The sequence below is a fragment of the Xiphophorus maculatus genome, chromosome 24, assembly GCF_002775205.1.
Source record: "Xiphophorus maculatus strain JP 163 A chromosome 24, X_maculatus-5.0-male, whole genome shotgun sequence".
Classification (NCBI taxonomy): Eukaryota; Metazoa; Chordata; class Actinopteri; order Cyprinodontiformes; family Poeciliidae; genus Xiphophorus; species Xiphophorus maculatus.
The window spans coordinates 10,935,037-10,955,522 of record NC_036466.1 but is presented as its reverse complement, the minus strand read 5'-3'; the positions used below and the strand labels follow the sequence as shown (position 1 = coordinate 10,955,522).

Sequence of the window (20,486 nt, the reverse complement as noted above, 5' to 3'; positions counted from 1 at the left end):
ATGCTGTCTGACAGGTGCTATTTTAAAGACAGGTTGATCAGAGGCAACTCTGAACAAATCAGTGTTTCAGCATCTTTACAGTTTTCTGGAAGTTTGTTCCACATTATAGGAGTGTAGAAACCTGAATGTTGCTTCTCCATGTTCAGTTCTGGTTCTGGTTTTCTATCTCTGACAAGATTTTTTTTTTATTTCAGTTTTTTGCGAGAAAACTATAACCTATATATACTGACATATAAGTTCATTTCTCTGCACTTACAGTATCAGCCAATCAGTGCAAAGGAAACTATATGGGCAGCCAGTAGCGTGTCGAGTAGCATTGCATCTTGGTATTCCACCTTCCCAAACTCTGTTTTCTTTTTTCTGAAAGGTTTAGAGAAGTTCAATAAAAACAATCAACACATTTTCCATGAATAATTTAGTTAGATTCCACAAATAGCCTGAAAAGAAGTTAAAAATTTTGTAAATCCAGGAGAATCCATAGGAATTTAGTGAAAGTTTTTTAACTTACCCACTGAAAAGCTACAGATCCCGACTACACATCCCATCTGTGTGGTGTAGCTGTCAGAAATGCTGACTCTGAAGTGTTTCAGAAGCTAATTTCATGCTGCAAATCATTCCTGCCGTTGCAACACCTCTGAAGAAATGCATAAGATACACAAGTTCTGCTGAATACAAAACATAGTAATTAGTATTTTATCAGCTGCCTTCGTTTGCTCTTTGTCTGCCCGTTCTTCTGCTCGTCTTTATTGCTTCTCTGTCTTCGGGGTTCAAGGGAAGAATTTCTTTTTATTCCTTCTCAAAATCACACACAATTAAAGCAGAGCATTATTGGCCTCAGGGCCAAGCGCTCTGTGTGTGTAGAGCATTCACCCTCCCTTCCACCCACACACTCAAAATAAAGGGATTCAGCACACATGCACCTTCCCACACTCTATGTACGAAAACACAAAAGCTGCTTCTCTTTGGTGCATTTTATTTGGTTATGGCTTTAATTGGGCTTTTTTAATGGAGAAAAGGGATTATATATTCACACACCTCTCTTCCTGGCAGATGATTGGACACTTTTCTTCCTTATCAGTGAAGTATTTGGACTCAGGCTGCTGCTAAAAACAACTTCAAGGATGACAGGTGGTACAAAAAAGCACCAGGAGCTTCTCCTTCAGCTCACACAGCCTAAATATATCAAGCTGATATTCAACTTAATATTTATCTGTAGCATTCTGGAAATGTTAGTTACCTGGCAACTTATTTTCTTTTTAAAGTAAGGTTATGTCTCAGTATTCAGACTGAAAATTCAGCTTTCATATCAACCACATCTTGTCAGACTTTAATGTGGAGTCCCTCAGGGTTTTGTCTTCAAACCACTGCTTTTTCTTTTCTACATATCTCTTTCTTGGAGAGATAATGAATAATTTCAATTATAAATCTATTAATTTAAGTACATTTAAAAAAAACAAAGATCAAATGTGGGGCCTTGTTTCCTGGGAGGGACACAAGAGGGCGCTAGGGAGGAAAAATGGAGGGAAAAGAAAAAAAACAAATTTTCAGTCCAACAATTCAGTAGCGGGAAAATTGTGCTAAGTTTGCTACGCTAAAAAGCTTTGGGTCTAAATCTGTTAGCATGGCATCATGGTAGCATCTTGATAGGAAAATGTTGATGAAGACGACCAGATAATTTATAATCTAATCTGAGTAATTAGTGGTTATGAAACTAGAATAACGAAGGAAATGCTGTATGATCAGTCACATTTGTTGGCTTGCTCAAACTGCACTGTAATTAAAGATTAAGTGGAAGCTAATATGCTGACATTTTACTGAAGGATATTTACACGACTTTACCTCCTTCCTTTAAAAACAGTTTAAAAATCTAATTTGTTGTTGAAATCTGTAGCTTTTTTGATGTGAAACATGAAACTTTGTGGCTAACATAAACATGTCGCCCCTTCTTTTGAAATTACACTTAATCATTTGTAATTGTTTGGGAATCTGAAGGATAGTAGCTGATTGACACTTTACAAATGGCAATCGATACTTTTGTTTCTGGTCGTTTTTTGCTCGTCTCCAGCGCTTCCCACAGGAGATAATAATTGGAGCTGATAATTGTTACCAGGCTCATAACATATTGACCGGATCGCCTTAATGAGCCGATTGAACAGAGACGGCCATGCCTGGAAGAACCGAAGCAATTATTGCGTCTATATGCGTCGCCTGCTTGTACGACAGCGAGAACAAACAAATTCCCACTCGTCATATTTCAAACTCAGTCGTATAAAACCCCGTATTCAAGCGCAGTAACGACTTCTGGGATGTGCATTTTACCTCATCGGGGAGTTAAAGGATTAACTTGATTCTATTATTCACACCAAGTAGCACAAGAAAAAGCCCAGGCTCATTTTTCCTTGTACCTGCAGGTTCTAGTGAGCAGCTTATTACGCGATCAATCACGCACACTGCAAACAGAGCCGAATCAATTAATAATTGAAAACCTTTAAAGTACTTGAAGCGCTGATTGGAATGTGCCTTAAGTTAGAGGCAGGCAGTGTGGAAGGTCGCGAGGTTAAACAGGCCAGATTAATCAAGCTCAGAACTGGACTTGGACTCATTTAAAACAATGAAACATTTCTCTCTGGAGACTAACCAATCAGGTTTTGAGGATGTTATGCATTACAAATCAATCAATCAAGTTTATTTATAGAGAACAATTCAGTTCAAAAAGCTTTACATCTGAAAAACAACATACAGTCACCAGCTGAGAACCCAGTAACAAACATTGCAACTTACTGGTAGGTTAGAAATAATCTTAATTGTCACTCAGTGCGGAAATTCATACTGCCAAATAAATATACAACTGAAAAGGGTTTTAAAAATGTACAAAAAAACATTCACAGGAATGTAAACACTGAGTTAGTTGAGATCATAATGGCTGATGAGAGGAAGGACAGCTTTGGTTAAAAAGTTAACCAAAACAAGGAAGACATGAATAAAAACAAAACCGCTGTTTAAATAAATGGAAGAATTACTAAAATGGTCAATTAATGGCAATGAACACCTATTAACTCCAACTGTTTACATAATATGTTCAGAAAGTGGACATTTTGTCAGGATTAAAATTATATGTTATGAACTCTTTAAATTATTTTGTCTCTTTTGGGTCTAAAAACCACACAAAACTAAAAAAAGAACTGAATTAAAGCCACAGTGAAGGCATCTTCTTCACCATTCTTGACCTTGAAGGCGTCACGTCAATTTATTGCTTCATCTTGTCTTATGTTCAGGATTTTGGTTACAAACCAACAAATTTAAGATCATTTAATCCAATAAATTTCTGTTTCTGGGTGGGGAATAAAACAGTTGGGAGAATTTGTGGAGTATAGTCCAATCATCCTGAACTGGAACACCTGTTAACAGCTAACAGAAGTGGGTCAACTTCAACAAGGCTCTCTGAAGTAAGAGTGTCTATTTCCGTTTTTTAATAGTGTAATGTTGCTGTTTTTTCTCAATTTCTTTAGATTGAACATATATTTTCAAACACAATAGAAAAAAGTGAGTATCTGAGTTAGAAAATGATCATAAGTATTGATAAATCGGCTCCTGTACCTCTTCATGTTCATACAGTAGTGCCGATCTACTGCCATCTACAGGCGTCTCTGCGCCACAGCAGATTGCTGCCAGTGATTTCTTGCTGCCGTAGGCTGCAGCCATCCCTCCTAGAAAAGCAGCAGATAATGATTTCATCATTTCCCTGATTATTGACAGGCGCCTTGAGCTCTACTATTAAGTTCCCAGTGTTGTGGGGCGAATTAACATCCATTAGAATATGATTATTCAGCGAGAGTGTGGTTGGATGTTGATCCTAACGAGGACTGCAGCTCCAACATTGGGGAAAAAAGGATATGTGGGGTTTGACAGGCTCATCAAATCTCCAGCTCCAGACAGCGACGTGTTGACTGCAGCGCTGCATCAGGAGCCTCTGGCCTTAAAGTGACCTCCTCCATGCAGAGCTGCCAATCACCGCTCATTAAACATCAAGACACATTCTCCTCTCCACCAAGCCCAGATTTAAAGAGCTCTTTATCTGGGTTTCTGACGCTCTTTTACCTCTTATTCTCGGGGTTTTCAGGTGAAAAAACACCGATTGTCTCATTTTTGTGGCCATTACAATAGAATATGTAGAAGTGTTTGAGCTGTAAAAGGGATTTTCAGTCTGAAAAATGTATTGTTGTTGATACATATTTAGATTTTTAATGGCTCCATCTCTTCCTGTTATCACCATGTCACAACAAATCCTAAACCATTAGCTTTAGTGTTAGCCGATGCCAAAAAGACCATTTCTATTCATTGGAAACATTGGAAAAAATTAGAACATAACCTTTGCATAAAATATTCTAAATGATACTCACTTATATTATAAAGAGCATAATTATTACTGTATATAATTTAACCAACTCTACTTGGTTGAAAAACTTAATTGTATTATTTGATCCATCATGTGTTTATATTTACTTTCCCCTTAGAGAAAAATTATTGGTTTATTATTAGTATTACTTGATGCTTTTAATTTCTTTACACGCTGATACTGATAAGTTCTTCTACATTTTTATATCAGGTGAGGATATTTTGAGTAAAATATGGAATTACTCATGGAAAATGTAACTATTTTATTATTTTTTTATATAAAACATATTGAAAAATTCAGTTTGGGAAGCTGGCATAGTTTGGAGTTGACGTCGTATTGGTTGGTATTTGGAAAGCGCCATTTATTTTCCTTCTTTTTACCCCAAAGAGTGGAGATAAGGATGTAAGCTTCTGCAATTTTGCTAAAACGGTTTAAGAAATAATTAGAATTTGCACCTGTCTGGCAACACGAAGCAGGCTTAAAGATCCACAAACACAACACATCATGCTCTGATGTAAAGAAATGTCATTAAAAAAACATCCCTTAAACATGGACCAGTGGTGAACTTTCCCACGAGGTCACAAAGCAACTCCTAACAAAATCTGCTGTTGATTCTTAATCATCAAGAACTTTACAACCTAGAAAGAAAACAAGTGGACTTAAAGATGTTTCACCTCCAATCCAAAAGGTTTATGAGTTTATAAAGCAAAAAGCCTTTTGGAGAAACAAGAGACGTCCACTTTCCTTCTACTGATGCATTTAACACACCTGAGTTAAGGTCAGAGGTCAAGTTTTAACAATCACAAAGAAAAATCCATAAGTGGAATATATATTTGGTATAAAACTAGCAAAGCATTTCATTTGGCGGTGGTAGTATGGTGATCTGGGACTTCTACGCTGTATCAGAAAATCCTGAAGAATACCGACTGAGTTTATGATCTTTTGCTTCAGATCCAGATGATTAGCATTTTCAAGAAAAAAAAACAGATTTACAGTGGGCTAGTCAAAGTCCATGACCCCAAACATGTCGCTAATGGCTTTTAAAGTTCCTCCACAGCGATGTGAAAGACTTATTTCCAATTATTACACTGACATTTCCACAACCCTGTATTAGATTTCTATTAAATTCTTAGAAACATTTAAGTTAACTTTTTAAGCGTCTACTTTTCAAAAGAAGATTTCTTTCTTTCTCAGTTCAGATCCAAAGATCCAGAATGTCTCACCTGCCTGTGTTTTCTCCAGCAAATCAAACAGAAGTGCTATCGACTGCTGTCCTGATTCCTCTCCGTTAAAACCTGCCCCACTTCTCTTCAAATCATAAACCATTGTCCCTGCAAACGGCGAGACAACGTGTCGGATCCAACGAACAAACATTTTCGAACAATAAGTCGCTCATTCTGACTGAAAGTGGTTGAGATTTAATTAGAATCAAACTGTGACAATGTGTTAAAACCTTCTTCATAAAAGACTTTCAGATATATAAAGGCACACTTGTTGCAGAATTGAGCACAAAGTACTGTGCAAATCTTTTTTGTAGTAACCGTTATTTATTCTCTTTTCTTTTCCAGCTTCACTGCAGGTTTCCATATCCTTGCACAAGGTGGAGTTAAGCGTTGGAGAGTCCAAATTCTTCATCTGCACAGGTAAGTTAAAAGCGTTTATTTGTCCAGAAGGAAATTTAAATGCTGTTGTAACTCATCTTAATCCAAAAATCTTCAAAAATCTCCAGTAGATGTCTGTAATGCAACAATTTCAAGTCACCTCTGACCAAAGACATTTTGTTTTTCTAAAAGTCTCATGAAGAAGACGATATTTTAAATGTTACTGGTGTGGACAGGAAATATCTCAGGTAGCAGTCAGTACTGCCACAAATCTGAAGAGGCTTCTGACTGAAGAAGGTTGCTGTGACATGCTAACAGCTCTGTAGCTTAGCAGAGATGATATTCCACAGCAGCATCAGTTGCTAACCCACCTCGTTTGCTCTAGCAGCTCTTCTTTAACTCTCTCTCTCTGGGCAGATTTGAGGTTTCTGTTTTTACAAAATGTTTCTTCTCCATAAAATCCCCAAAAATCACGTAGCGGTGAAGCTCTGTAAGGATTGTGGGTGTGTTTGCTGTCAGCTACACCATCCTGGATGCCCAGTTTGTCCCTTTGTGAACGCCACACGTGCGCAGCAGCAAATAAGCCGTTGTCGGGGCCAACGGCGGCTCTGCGGGGCGGCCATGCTTTCTGGCAGGCCCAACCCGCCTCCTACTGGCTGCCGTCTCTCTCCTGCCAACCCACTCGACAGGGGGCTAACAATCAAGAGGGTAGAAACGCGCTTGGAGGATTGTAAGGGAGAGTTAAAGCACACTGAGCAGTGAAGGAATGGGGTGGAGGGGCAGAAACACAGGAAATGAATAAAACCAGAGGGAAAAAAGCTTTTAATGTGAAAGGCTTACAGAAGAAAATGAAAAAACTTTTGAAGCACTGTGAAAATGTGTCTGTGGAAGTGTTTGTGTCACCTTCCCCATCCTGGATTGTTACCATGCCAGCAGGAGGTTCTGCCAAACGCAGGAAGCTGAAACGAACCTGCAAACAAAACGTCGGAGCTGTTAAGGGATTTTTCTGGCTTTCAGATGAAATCAACATTGTTGTGAGATTTGTGAATTTGTTAAAAAAAATGTAGGTTTGGATTCACAAAAACATATCAATCAATCAATAACATTTCAGTAAGAAGGCAGCATGAAGTGCTTTACATCATAAAAACACAAACTTTAATCATTTAAACATTACATTTTGCCCAGGTTAATTTATTATAGTTCAAAAGTAACTTTAAACAGGTTGGTTTCTAGTCCAGATTTAAGGAAACTCAGTATCTTATTAGAATTATTGAAAAACTGAAAATAAATTTGTTTATCTGGCTTTTTATGTGGCTAAAAACCTTGTTTACAAGAATGTAAACTACAGGAACATCTTCTTAGGATCAGATGCTTTTAAAGCCATAAAAAAGTTAGCTTTTTATGGTAATTAACAATTTGATAGTTTATGGCGTCACTTGAGCTGCTGCATTTTCACCTGCTAATAAAAACCCGAAAGCTTGAACCACTGGGTCCAACAGTGGAACCACTTTCAGCTTTTGTCCCAGAACAGAAGATTTGACACCTGGCGACTTATTCTTGCTTTTAAGCAGAAAGTCTGAGAGGCTTCCCATCAGCGGGATCTGCTTTTGTTCTTCTCCTCTCAGCACAGAAAAGCTTTATTTTCTGTCACATGGCCTTCGAAAAAGAAACTGTAGGAGGCCAAGAGAGGAAGGAGAAGCTGAGAGAGAAAAAGTTGGGAGTTTTAGATTGACCTTAGGAAGAAGTTGAAGCTAAGTAGTCCAAAGAAAGTCCATTTGTTCCCGTGTCAGCTTGTTCTTTCAGATATTTTGTTATTTGGATGTTTTATAATCGTTAGAAAGCTTACAAAAGCTAAACTAGAGAGCAGCAAACCTTTTGTCAAAAGAAGCAAATAAAGTAGCCGGATATTTATTGAAGATCCAAAACTTTAAAGAGATTTTTGTATGAAATGTTTATTAATCTAAAAACCTGACTTTTTTAAAGCAAATTTCTTTGTTTTTTCTAGAAAATTTCTTATATTTTTACTGCAGTGGCTCTAATAAGAAAAGCAGATTTTGCATGTTTGCTCTATTAAAAAAAAATTCAATTAAGAACAGGATTTGGGTCACTTTTTTTCAAAACGTTTTGCTATATTTAACCAAGTTTAGCAGAGAATAAAAGCTGATTTGCTTTTCAGTAAAACTCTCTTGGCATTTTCTTAAAATTTGTTTCAAAAAACTCAAACTAATTTACTTTTTCCTGTGTGAGAAGCAGGAAATAACTTTCAGCCTGATTACAAATTAAAAGTCTCCATCTGCATCTATGGGCCAAATTTGCAGTTGGGGGCCGAATAAAATCAGTCCACGAACCACAAATGGCCCTCGAGCCTCACTTTAGACACACTGCTGCAGAGTAGTGGTGCTCAAAATGTGGATCAGGGGCCAATTATGGTGCTCAAAGTGACTTTGTGTGGCCCTCAACAATGTAAAAATGGTACAAACTTAAAAAGAAACGTTCACTAAAAGAAATACGAATGAAAGTTTTCTGAATTTGGAAAGTTCAACACTAAGTATTCGTCTTTTATCAACCCCCTTTTTTCACGTTTTATTCAGCCTCATAGTCAAAAAGTTCACAAACATCCAGTGACTTTTAGTAAACTCCACTAAATAAAGCAAACATTTTGGAAAAATGAGCAACACGTCCAGTTCTAGCTGCTGAGAATAAACACAAAAAATCCAAAGATAATAGAAAAATATCAACATTTGTGATTTTTACAATAAGACAAACCTGCCAGATTTTATGTTTCAGACCCATAATAATTTATTACTCCCTTGTTTACAGATTTATACTTCTTTATTTTATTAAAACATTGTGTTGTGTTGGTTGTGCAGGTAAAAACAAAATATTTTTCTTAATTTTTAATTAAAAATGAATAAAAATTGAACAGTTTTGTCCTTTGAGATTAGCGCCGATATAGAGGATAAAACCTTTAATGTTTAGAACAAGATATCTTTGTTAAAATATTGATATTTGGGTGGTTTGGTTTTAGTCTCTTTCTTCGTTGCTGTTGTAATTTTCTCCAAACATTTTAAAAGCCTCGTTTGTTAGCTCTCAACCCAACCTGCAGTTATTCCCATTAAGCACTAGTTCTGCTGTAAAGGAACATTACAACCTTCATGGTAGCTGTGGTAATTGCTACCTGCTAACACTTAACCACCCTGTTAGCAGCTGTTCTGCTTTGTAGGTATTAATCATTTTAACCTTGCTACTCTGCTAAAGCAATTACTAAAGATTATGGGAACGGTCCTGTCTAAAGGTGCTAGGTTGGTTTAATTGTGTGTGTTTTTTCTGCGTGTTTTATTCCAGTGGCCTTCACAGTTATTAGCGCTCCTGGTAGAGAAGTGTGGGGAAAAAAACACCTAAAATTGATCCATCTCTTTCATGCACTAGTTATTCAGTGAGGAAAGGAAATCTCTGAAAAACTGTTGATTTTGTGTCTAAATAAGCATTTTTATTTTGCTCATGTGATCAGAAGCATGTGTCCAGATATTTACATTTGTGACAGTAGGTTTGAAATAAAAAAACATACAAACACAGTTTGCAGATGGTTCAGACATGCTTCCCTGATTTAATACTCCAGTTTTTGTTTCTGTTTTTCCTGTCCAATATTTCACAACTCAATGAATCATTTGTTGAAGAGCAAATACAGGTGGAAAAAATCTAAATATGTCAGAACTGGGTGTTGCATGACTAAAGTTGACATTGACTAGTTACAGTGACATCATAGCAACGTAAGCGGAAATATGTCACAGCTAAATATAGCTAATAAAGAGGTTTTATTACCTATATTTATAGCAAATATTGACAAAAAACCTGCTTATCCTAAGTCTATTATCCAGAATTAAAAGAACAAGAAGCAGAACGTCATCTTGCATTTATTCATTAGCAGCAGAGTAGAGGGGGACCGAAAGGTTGCACAAAGTCTGTCCGACATATTTATGTTTTAACTCCTTTTAACGGCCATTGAATGGGCCGGTAACATCCAAAGCAGGTGCTGATGATCGGGATGGCAGAAAATGATTACATTAACCATAATTATGCTTTTGGAACATCATTAAACAAATTTATTATGGACGGATCTTCTCAGAATGAGGCTCGAACTTCATTTTAGTTTTTCTGGCTTCACTTTGCTGCAGCTGAGGCTCATGAAAAGATAAGTTCCTACACAGCAGCTCCACGTTTGAACTGAATGGCTGTAAAGATGTTATGCAAACTGAAAACCCCTGGATGGTGTTTCATCATCTCACCGGTACCTGAAATGAAAACTCTCCCACCAACACCTTCGTTTCCTTCTGCTACACACACACTGGTTTTGTCTGAGTACGCAGTAACACAGCGGCTCATAATCTCCCCCTGGTGTCAGATGAAAGCAGTAAAATAAATAAAAAATAGATAACTTTTAGGAAAATCGCAAGATGGCACAAAAAGTCTGCAGTTCTGCAAGTATTTTTTGTGAAAAGGTAATAAACTCATCCAGTTCTTTGGTTTTGTGTTCTGTCCTAACTGAGATTAGCAAATTATTTATTTGGAATAGATGGAAATTTTGCATATTGGTGCCACTGATCAACATTATTGAAAATGTATAAGTATCTAAATATAGGTAAACTGTCAATTATTAAGTTTTATGTTTTACTTTCTGAAATTGATGGAGAAACTGTGGAAAGAGATCAAAATTAGGGTGATGGTATGGAGGCTTTCCAACCTCAAAGATTTTCATGACCAAAGATAAAACCTTAAAATACCAGAGTGGGGAATAAATCATTGTCAATATGCTATTTTTGTAAATAAAATTTCAATAAAAAACTAGTTTCTAGCAGAAAGTCTAAATCTGGTAGATTTTAAACTTAAATGTGGTAAAAAAATAAACCAAATTGATATGTAGCTCATGCTAAATTAGCCTCAGAAAGGCTGAGTAGAAACAGTTTGTTTTAACAATTAAATTAGGCCGAATATCTTCTATTGTTTGCCTACAATAGAAAAAACAGCAACAGTTAGCATTAGCATCATGAAACTGAAATCAAGTTTCTTAGTTTTCACACAAGCTTGACTAATCTACAATGATTTTTTTCTGAATAGTTTATCTGTCTTCGGATTTAAGTGATGCTAGACTCGACTTCTGAGTTCACTTTTATATTTAAAGTGTGGAGCAGCTTGTGTCTTGTTTTAGTGGGTTTACAGTACATTTCCAGTACAGACATAAATGACTGAGGACGTTCCCTCCCTGCTTTAAACTGGCCTCTTCCTTGAGTTTTACAGGGATGTTCCTGGTAAATATTGGCTCCAGTAAACATTTATAGACCGTAATCTTCCACTTGCAGCATGCAAGGCGATCCGCTTCATGCTTCAGTTCTAGAAACCTTTACATATTTGGGGTTTTTTAACATTTCCAAGTCTATTCTAATCTCCAAACGATGGTTCGCTGCTGCCAGCGTTGATAAATCAGAATACCTCCGTGTCTGCATTTTGCTAGCCTCTGGAGAAGTGGTCATCATTGTCCTGCCATCGCACCTCTCAGTCAGCGCTTACTTTTCCTGCCAAGATGTCGCCGTGGCGCCGGAGCTTATGCAGATTTTAAGATGTGCTATTCACGCAGATGTTAAGACACACAGAGGGATGCCAGGCTGAGTGTGCAGAACGGGCCGGCATGCTGCACATTCCTGTCTTCTCCCATCATCTTTGATTCAAATGGGGCTGTCACCATGCCGGTTGCATCAGCTCAAACTCATAACTGAAGGCTGTATAATGCGGAGAGGCGATAACATTGTGGTGCTAGCAGGTGGAAAAAGGCAGCTGCAGTGATACTGAGCACTTATCTGTTCCTTTCAAGTGCCCACATGAGGCAAAGGAATCTGCTGGGTGCAGGGATGGTGTACGATCACTGTGCTTTGAAGCTAAAACGTGGCAGAGGAGGAGAGTTAGCTTATTTGTTTGCTCCACCTCCCCTCCTTCCATCAGGTGTTACCTCCAGGCTACAATCACCACTATAGACCATATACTGTAGGTCACGCCTCGGTTTTGCTCAAAGGCATCTTGTATTTAATTTGTCGGCTTCTTTTACCTCTGGATTTTGCAGAAATCCGACGTCTTCTCCTATTTAGGAAATTGTAAAAATGAGGATCTGTCTCTGGTCTTGTTCTGGGCTGATGGATAAGCCAGATAATGTGCTGACACAGTCGCTGTTTTATTAACACGCCTTCCAGACGAGGGGAACCTGCTGCTTGCAGATGGATCTGTCATCTCCTTATGTAGCTGTACGAGGTCCTGCTTCATGGGGCACATGAGGACGCTCCGGTTCAGGTTCGGTTTTGATCTGAATGGATTTACGTCTGAAGTGTTTCCTTTTTCGGTTCCATGGTTTGATGCACCAAGAAGCCACTGTCAACTAAATCCTTGATGCAGCCGCATTTAAAAGGGGAAACAGCAGCTTAGTCATATCCAATCAAATGTCAAGAAGCGTACAGGTAGCGTACCTTTGGAAAGCAATCGTTGATTCCCATCACATAAATTTCCAATCATGCGCAATCTTTTCAAGAGTTGATGTAGCAAATTCAGAAACGAACAAAAAGAGAACCAGCTGGGACTCTGCAAACCTTAGCTAGCATGTTAAATACAAAGAGAATAAACAAATATTGTTTTTTTCTCTGTCTGCTTCCAGCTATCGGTGAGCCTGTAAGGCTGGAATGGTTCAACCCTCTGGGTGAGCGCATCGTAAGCAGCAAACGAATGAATCTGCAGGCGGAGGCGTCCCGATCCCGACTCATCATCTACAACGCCATCATCGAGGACGCAGGGATCTACCGCTGCCAGGCCACCGACGCCAGCGGCCACACGGAGGAGGCGTCGGTGGTGCTCGAAATCTACCGTAAGTTTTGCCTGTTACCGTTTGTACGGTACGCCTGTACTTCACAGCAACCTGCAGATGCTCCACGCTGGCCTCCTGGGGAGAGTCAGACACGAATAGAATAAAGCTTTGAAATTAGGTTTTGATCACAGCTGATTCATATTCTCATCTGCACCACAAGCTGTTAAGGATGCCCCTGAACTTGAGGTCCATGTGTGCCTGTGGCTCCTGTGAATCTGTGTTCATGATTAAAGGATAATAACGGCTAGCGGCGCCTACGGGACTCGGATCCTGCCAGGCTTAATGAGAGACCTGGCACTTTCTCTAACCTGCCTTTGTGGCCCATTGATGTTATGAGGCAGGGGGGTCACTCCATCGCTACGGAGACTCTCCTACATGCAAGCAGTCATTTTCCTGCCCTTTGCTCATTGAGCACATAATGAAGCCAAACCCTTAAAGGGAACCTTACTTTTCAAACTTCCACTTCTAAAAACAGCCTTAGCCCTTAAACAAACCCAATATGTTAAAGTTGTTTGGTGTCTGGAAAATGAGAAGTTTCAAAAACCTTCAGGATGTAACGTCACAAATCAGCAGGCACTGCCCGTTACCTAGCAACACCTGCGGAATTCTTCCTGTCGCCTAGCAACCCCAAGCTGAGCTTCCAGAATTTTTGGTCAGCTGGTTTTACCACTGTATGCGCTGTTCAATGGCTGCTGGAAAAGACAAGTGTTTTGTTGTTGACCTTTCCAGAAATCACTTGGTGCATTCTTTTGGGTTGTGCAGGAGGCTCTACTAATGCTTTTCTAAGATGTACAGTTGTGTAATTGAGTCTGTTTTTCAGCCATTTTCATGTGCAAGTGTAAATGTTGAGTTGGGAGGCGTGGCCAGCAGCAGCCTATTTGGATTTAAAGTGACAGACACCCTAAAACATCTCATTCTGAATTAAACTAAGATCGATTTTGTGCCAAAAAATGTTTTGTATCACCATAAATCTATCCTAAACTATTCAAGGAAACATAATAGGTCACTTTTAATTTGTTTGTGTCATCAAAGTCAGTGGGCGGTGCTATTGATGCTCCAGTCAACCAATCAGATGTGAATCTGTATCCCTGTGATTCAAATCAATTTTGTTTATAAAGCTCCAATTCACAACAAATGTCATCTCTCGGTACTTTTCAAAAAAATAATTTCAATTCTCAATTAATTACCTAAAGGAAACCCAGCAGATTGCATTGAGTCATTGACGTAATAGACTATATCATATCATATCATATCATATCATATCATATCATATCATATCATATCATATGTTTGGGTTTTGTTTGCAAATAAATAATTGCCATATTTTTTACTTTGAAATGACATTCATTTTGTCACCTCTGACCTTCCGTAGAGTCCATTTCTGAAGCCGCCTCAAGGCATAAATAATGAAAGGATATAAGATTCTTTAACATGAGCCCATAAATTGCTACATTTCACACTCTGCACAGCTGAATTTATAACATTTGAGCGCTTACATCCTTGAAATGACCCGACCTTAACTGGAAAAAGGAGTAAAAAAAGAACACACTCATTCCTGTTCAAAGCCAGAAACGCTACTTGTGATGAATTAACAATAAAGCACAAGATTTCCTCACTGAGAAATTACCCAGTGAGCTCTGTGATGGGACTGACTAAATACCCTTGTGCATGATCAGGAGACAACACCAAGTTTAATTAGAAGAAACGTCAAAAGTACGAGGATTAACTCCAGGAAAGCGACACGTTCACATGCGCTCTGGAAATCATCACCTGCTGCGCTGCTGTCTTCCCTTCCTCTCCTAGAGAAGCATTAGCTGAGACATCACAGCCTCAATCCCACCTGCCGCTGTTCAGTCATAGCCTCATTCACCGCATAACCAGCCCCGCTGTTTCCTTGGCAACCGAGCGCCGCTCGCGCGCGGCCCCGTGGCGTGGGCTTCATGAGCAGAATGCGAATGAAGAGCCCTGCCGAAGCCGGAGCCCGCCGTCCCGCCTGCGCTCCTGGGCGGACCTGCTGGTCTGCAGCGTGTTGGACAGAACAATCTGACCTCCGGGTTAAAGTACACACACACCTTTCCACACACACTCTCCGGGTCACCCCTCCGAATTATTGATTTCATCCACTTCCACAGGTTTGTGAAATGCAGTGAATTCCAGCACGGTGTCGTTACAGTAAGGTCAGTCCAGGGAAATTTTCCTGCTACATATAAGGTTCATACTGGTGCTTGAAATCCTTGAAAATGCTTGATTCATTTAGGTCAGGGGTGTCCAAAGTGCGGTTCGAGGGCCATTTGTGGCCCATAGACTGACTGCCATTCAACAAAGATACAAATTTGGCCTGTAGATGCAGATGGAGACTTTTAATTTGTAAGCAGGGTAAAAATTGTTTCCTGTTTCTTATAAAGAAAAATGTAAAGTACAACTTAGAATATTTATTTTTATAACCAAGTTTTAACAAAAGATAAAACCAAGAGACTTTTACTTATTCTTTCTTAAACCTGACTAAATATAGCGAACGTTTTGAAAGACAGTGACCTAAATCCTGTTCTTATTACTGAAAATAAATGTATTCAATTGAGCCCAAAAGAAACCGGAAACTAGATATCTTTCTCTTAATACAGCAAATATGTACAACAAAAAGTAGCACATTTTTTAACTTTCAGTATTGATTTGATAAGTAAAAGCAGGCATGTTACTGTCTGTTTGTGTTTTAGGAGGAAGCAAAAGAAGCAATGTGGTTGTTATTTTATGCTGTCGAAAGAATCTCTACAAAGATTTTATTTCTAACCAGCAGCTCTACAGTTTTAAATCTGAACTGAAATTGTTTATAAATTAGACAAGTTACTTTTTGACTCTAGCATCGCCAAGTTGTTTTTTTTCTTTCGTACTTGACTAAAGTGTTTTGTAAGCATATTTTCTAAACCCATCATAAGTGTCCAGATGTGGATGGAGGGAAATTGGCTGATATAAGGTGTTTAACTTCAGTGTTTCTGCGAACAGGAGAGCAGAAACTCTGCTGAGTGTTTCCTCAATTTGCTGATGTCAAGTTTGCAGCAGCGTGTTTCTCCAGAGACGATGTTTCCCTTTCTGATTCTCTTGTCGAGCAACGTGACTACAAAAGGAAGCAGGAAATGGATACAAACAGAGTAAATAAGTGACAGCAGAAGTATTCAAACTTCACAGAAGAAGAAATGAGGAACATCTTTTTTTGGAAATGAGCAAAGAGCGGCTGAGGGAATGATGAGAGCGGAGTGAGTGACAGAAACATGCACAGGCATCCTTGAAGTTAATGAAGACGGTGAGATTCCAGACACGTCGGCGGGCGGAGGGTGCAGTCGGGGAGCGAAAGCTCATTTTAGGGAGCCGCCTGGTATAAATCACCCAGCTGAAATGCTAATGCTGGAGCCTCGCTAACGGAGAAGACTGATAGGAGAGCCGCCACTGATTTATTCACGCCTTCATGATGCGCCGCGCAGGTGATGGCATGTTGGCTTCGGCGCCAGCAGAGCCATCTTTGGCCCGCATCAGAGGCGCTGATGAGGCCTGGAGACGGATCTGCTGCTGCTTAGCGGGAAGCTCTTCAATCGCTGAAGAGGCTCCTCAGACTAAAGCTCAGAACCAAAATGTCTGGGTTTCCATTTCATCGAGGGCTTTTCTTTCATTCCTGGTGTATTTGTTCAGTACATACAGATCTGTGAAAAAATTAGGACACCCTAATACACATTTAGGTGTTTACTACGAACATTTCACTTTTCTAGTAGTTTTATATCTGGAAAAGAAAGAGATTTCACTTCAAAACATGTAACTAAATACTTCAGATACATCTTCTAGCTGCAGTAAATGGTTCCTCTTACCTCTTTGACTTCATTACGTTTTCTCTCTAACATCAGTTTGATCTCAAGTCTGGACTTTGACTAGGCTTCCACTTGTGTTTGTGTCACTGTTTTCATTAGATGGATAATTAACAAAGGTTGGAAGAATAAAAACAACAAGATTCCAATAAATATTCAGTTTTTCATTTTTTTAATCTGTTAAAGAAAGTGATCTTTGTAGATAAACACCAAATAATAACCCTGTTTCATACAAGACATCTATATAAATCTTTGAATATCTTGATGTTTTTAGGCATTTTCAGAGTGTTTTATGTTGGTTGAAAGAGTCTTAACGAGACCTGGGCTTTGACTAGGCCCAGGACTTGGGATTTTTTTAATTCTCTTTTTTGTTTTGGACCTTGTCATGTTGCAGATTGAATTTATCTCATATAGTATTTTACATTTATCCAAATACGTTTTTATTTTATAACAACTTGAGATCCGTAACATTTGTTAAATGTGTTTTTGTTTGGCTCCATAGAGAGACTGACGTTCCGGGATGTAAAGTCGCCTCAGGAGTTCAGGCACGGCGAGACGGCAGAGGTTGTCTGTGATGTCATCAGTTCGCCGGTGCCGGCGGTGGTTTGGTACTACCAGGACAAAGAGATCACAGAGGAGCACCACAGTGAGTTATCACCACTTTCTGACTCACTTTGATTGACCCTTTTGTCTAGTTTTACTCTTTTTACTAGAAGGGAACGAAGCTTCAACCTTATATGAAGGTTTTTTCTGTAATTTGCTCAGGTATTGTTGCTCAAGTATTGGCTAAAGCCATAACATAGACTGTTTTATTTTCTGATCCATTCACTTCTAGGTTTTGCCTCCTTATTTTGTCAACCAAGCAGAGATTTATCCTCTCTATTCTGTATTTTGTGTATTTATTTAGCTCCCTCGTACAGTTTTATTGATTGTTTTATAGCAAAAGTTATTGCCGTATCATTTTTCTGTCTGTAATATTTGTTCAAACATCCCTGCAGCATATTTCCACCAAAAAATTGTTTTTATCTCTCAAATAAACAAAATGTTCTGATATTTTCAGACAGTGAAATTCATAATGAGAAACTGTGTTTTATTTATGTTCAGTTTTTACAAAATGTTATGTTTTCTGGCTCCAAAATGTAATAATTAACGCCCTTTGCACTTAACAATTTTGCCGCCTTGCAGAAATGGAGAACGTGACAAAAGTTGAATCACTGAGTGCATTAAAAACTAGAACAAAATGTACCAGTTAAAGCCGCAACAATTGTATCTAATGCTTATTTTCATTTGGCAAACATTTTTCTTCTTGGTTTGTGTTCACTCAGTGGATCAGCTGTAACTTGCCAAGAAATTTGCAGGCCGGCAGGGAAATAGCTGCCATTTTCAGCGCCTCACAATTTAGATTTGGAGCTGTGATAACCATGAAAATAACATTACAGTCTGGGTTACCAGTCGGCGCTGGTTATTCTAATAATTTGGAGCATAAAAGTTGTAAGAAAAGCCAGTCTCAGAGGAACTGAACCTGAATGTTTGAATAAGAAATGCTCATGAGCGCCGATCTTGTTTCATCTTATTGAAAAAGTGCCAGAAACTCAGTTCTCTAGGAAATGCTTTTCCCTTCCTTTGTTTTGGATTCACAATGAGACAAGGGTATAAAAATCTATGAATAGAAACCCAATGGAGGAGGCATCTAATTTGGACAGAGACCATGTTAACAAGCCTCTGTGAGAGGATGGATTAAGGAGCTGCTGGATGGGTGACATTCAAATGCACCGCTTCCCCATGAGATTAAAAACACACCAGAAAAATATGAAAAAAATACATAAAAACAGCAGAGAAATGGGTGTTTTTATCCCGTACTGCCAATTCTCCATGGAAGATTTCACAGTCTCATTGTCAACCCTCCTCTGTTCCCTTTAAGCAAAAGATGATTTATACCATTTATAGTGCTCTGCCTGGTAATCCCACCCTTTTTAGTTTTAACAGTGTTAAATATCAGGAGAATGGTCCACTTAATTTGCAAAGAAAAAGGAAGATGGAGGTAGAGGAGCACTCAAAGGAGGAATTCATTTTTAGTAATTTCCTTTCCTGTAAAATCAGTAATGCAGTGCGAACGGCGCTTACCGCTCATTATTTCATCTCCCCTCCTTGATTCACAACTCTCTCTCTTAAAGAAAAAAAAAGCTCTGATTGGAAAGCGTGACCCTTTGAATCCTTGAATCTGTCACATTTTTAATTGAAATTCAAATCTTCTGTGACACTACAGCGATGAAAGCACATTTTTTTATTCTTTAATCATTTCTCTCTAATTGTGATCCAGGGATATAAATATCTTTTCTGGGCAGAGCAGATAGAGGCCCAACAGAGCTGAGCTGTAATTGCTAGTATTTATCTGTTTGGACGTTATCAGGTAAATGAGCTGCAGCTGAGACTGACAGACTAACTGCGTTGGACTGGAGATGCCATTTTTCTTCCTAAATTTATCTCCTGCTCCTCTTACGCTGCTGTTGTTTTGCTTTCTCCTCTCCTCCCGACCCGTGAAGGCAGGTTCCAGGTGCTGCCAAACAACAACCTGCAGATCCGCCAGGTGACCAAGGCGGACGAGGGCGTTTACCGCTGCGAGGCCAGCGTGGAGGCCAGAGGGGAGATCGACTTTGTGGACATAGCCGTGGTCGTCAACGGTGAGTCCGATCATTTAAACTGCTGCTTTTATGCCATGTAGTTCTTAAATTGTTAGCTACTAACATTCTGGGTGGCTGGTTACCCACCTAAAGAGTGTGAAAGTAACAAATTATCACTGAAATCTGACCAACTTTCTATTATTTCTGTATATATTCCCTCTGTACCAGGCATTTCTTTCTTTTTTTCTGCCGTTATAACCGTGTATTCCATTGCTAGCATGCTGTAATGTATTTTTGGCTTTTTTGCCAAAGACAAATATCCCCTAGAATCTGACACCACTCCATTTTTATTTACTTTTCCTGAAGAAGGAAGTTGCATTCATGTTTTTTGGAGGTCTTTGTATAATTTCCTTCAGTGATTCTTGGTGCAGCGCCCCCACAGGCGAGGAGGGGAACAGGAACAGTGTGAAAATAACAAATGTTGCAGTTTTGGTCTCCAATCAAACTGAGTCTTCTGGACTGTCAGGTGTGAAAACATGTAACAAGTTGATTACTTAAAAACACAGATGCCAACTTTAGCCAATCAGCAGCAACTCAGTGCACCATGGTTCTGTCAATAGTTTGAGTTACTGATGGTTCTTTAGACCCACTTTGAGCTTCATAAACTGGTTTCTTGGACATGACAGTATCATAACATCCAGAGTTGGTTTTATACTTTCGAGGGAGGTAGAGGAGACGTCAGCCAATCAGAAGCACAGTTGGCATAATGGCTAATCCTGATTCTCCATCAAATTTGGCTGGTACAGTTTAATATCTGTGACTAAATTTAGACACCAAATTCACTTTGCACCAGTTGGTAAAGGGATGAATCAACTAAATAGAGCCAATCAGTGAAAACCAGAGTAACTGTCCAATTTTTAACGTGTTGAACAAATGTTTTCCTTGTGAACTAAAATGTCGATGATGATTCCAACTTTAGAGCACAACCAGGTGTTTGTGTTTGACAAGATCATGAGCACAAATCTCGACACAATCATACAAAATGATCCCCATCTGAAAATTGGGATGAAGAATCAACAAAATAAGTCTGTCATAGCAGTGTTGGAATATGTAGTT

The 20,486-nt window shown here is 38.9% G+C and overlaps 2 protein-coding genes across 5 annotated transcripts in view; both read left to right on the top strand.

Moving 5' to 3' along the window:
• LOC102228431 (NLR family CARD domain-containing protein 3-like) overlaps positions 1 to 20,486 on the top strand; it is a 971,185-nt gene that overhangs the window by 782,488 nt on the left and 168,211 nt on the right. The window lies entirely within an intron of this gene.
• The window catches only part of ncam2 (neural cell adhesion molecule 2), a 275,630-nt gene that overhangs the window by 188,362 nt on the left and 66,782 nt on the right, over positions 1 to 20,486 (top strand). For all 3 annotated transcript variants that reach the window (XM_005809636.3, XM_005809637.2, XM_023329359.1), the window contains exons 2-5: positions 5,965 to 6,039; positions 12,692 to 12,898; positions 17,252 to 17,395; positions 19,293 to 19,430. In XM_005809636.3, coding sequence (XP_005809693.2) covers positions 5,965 to 6,039; positions 12,692 to 12,898; positions 17,252 to 17,395; positions 19,293 to 19,430 — 564 coding nt within the window. The remainder of the gene's footprint in view (positions 1 to 5,964; positions 6,040 to 12,691; positions 12,899 to 17,251; positions 17,396 to 19,292; positions 19,431 to 20,486) is intronic.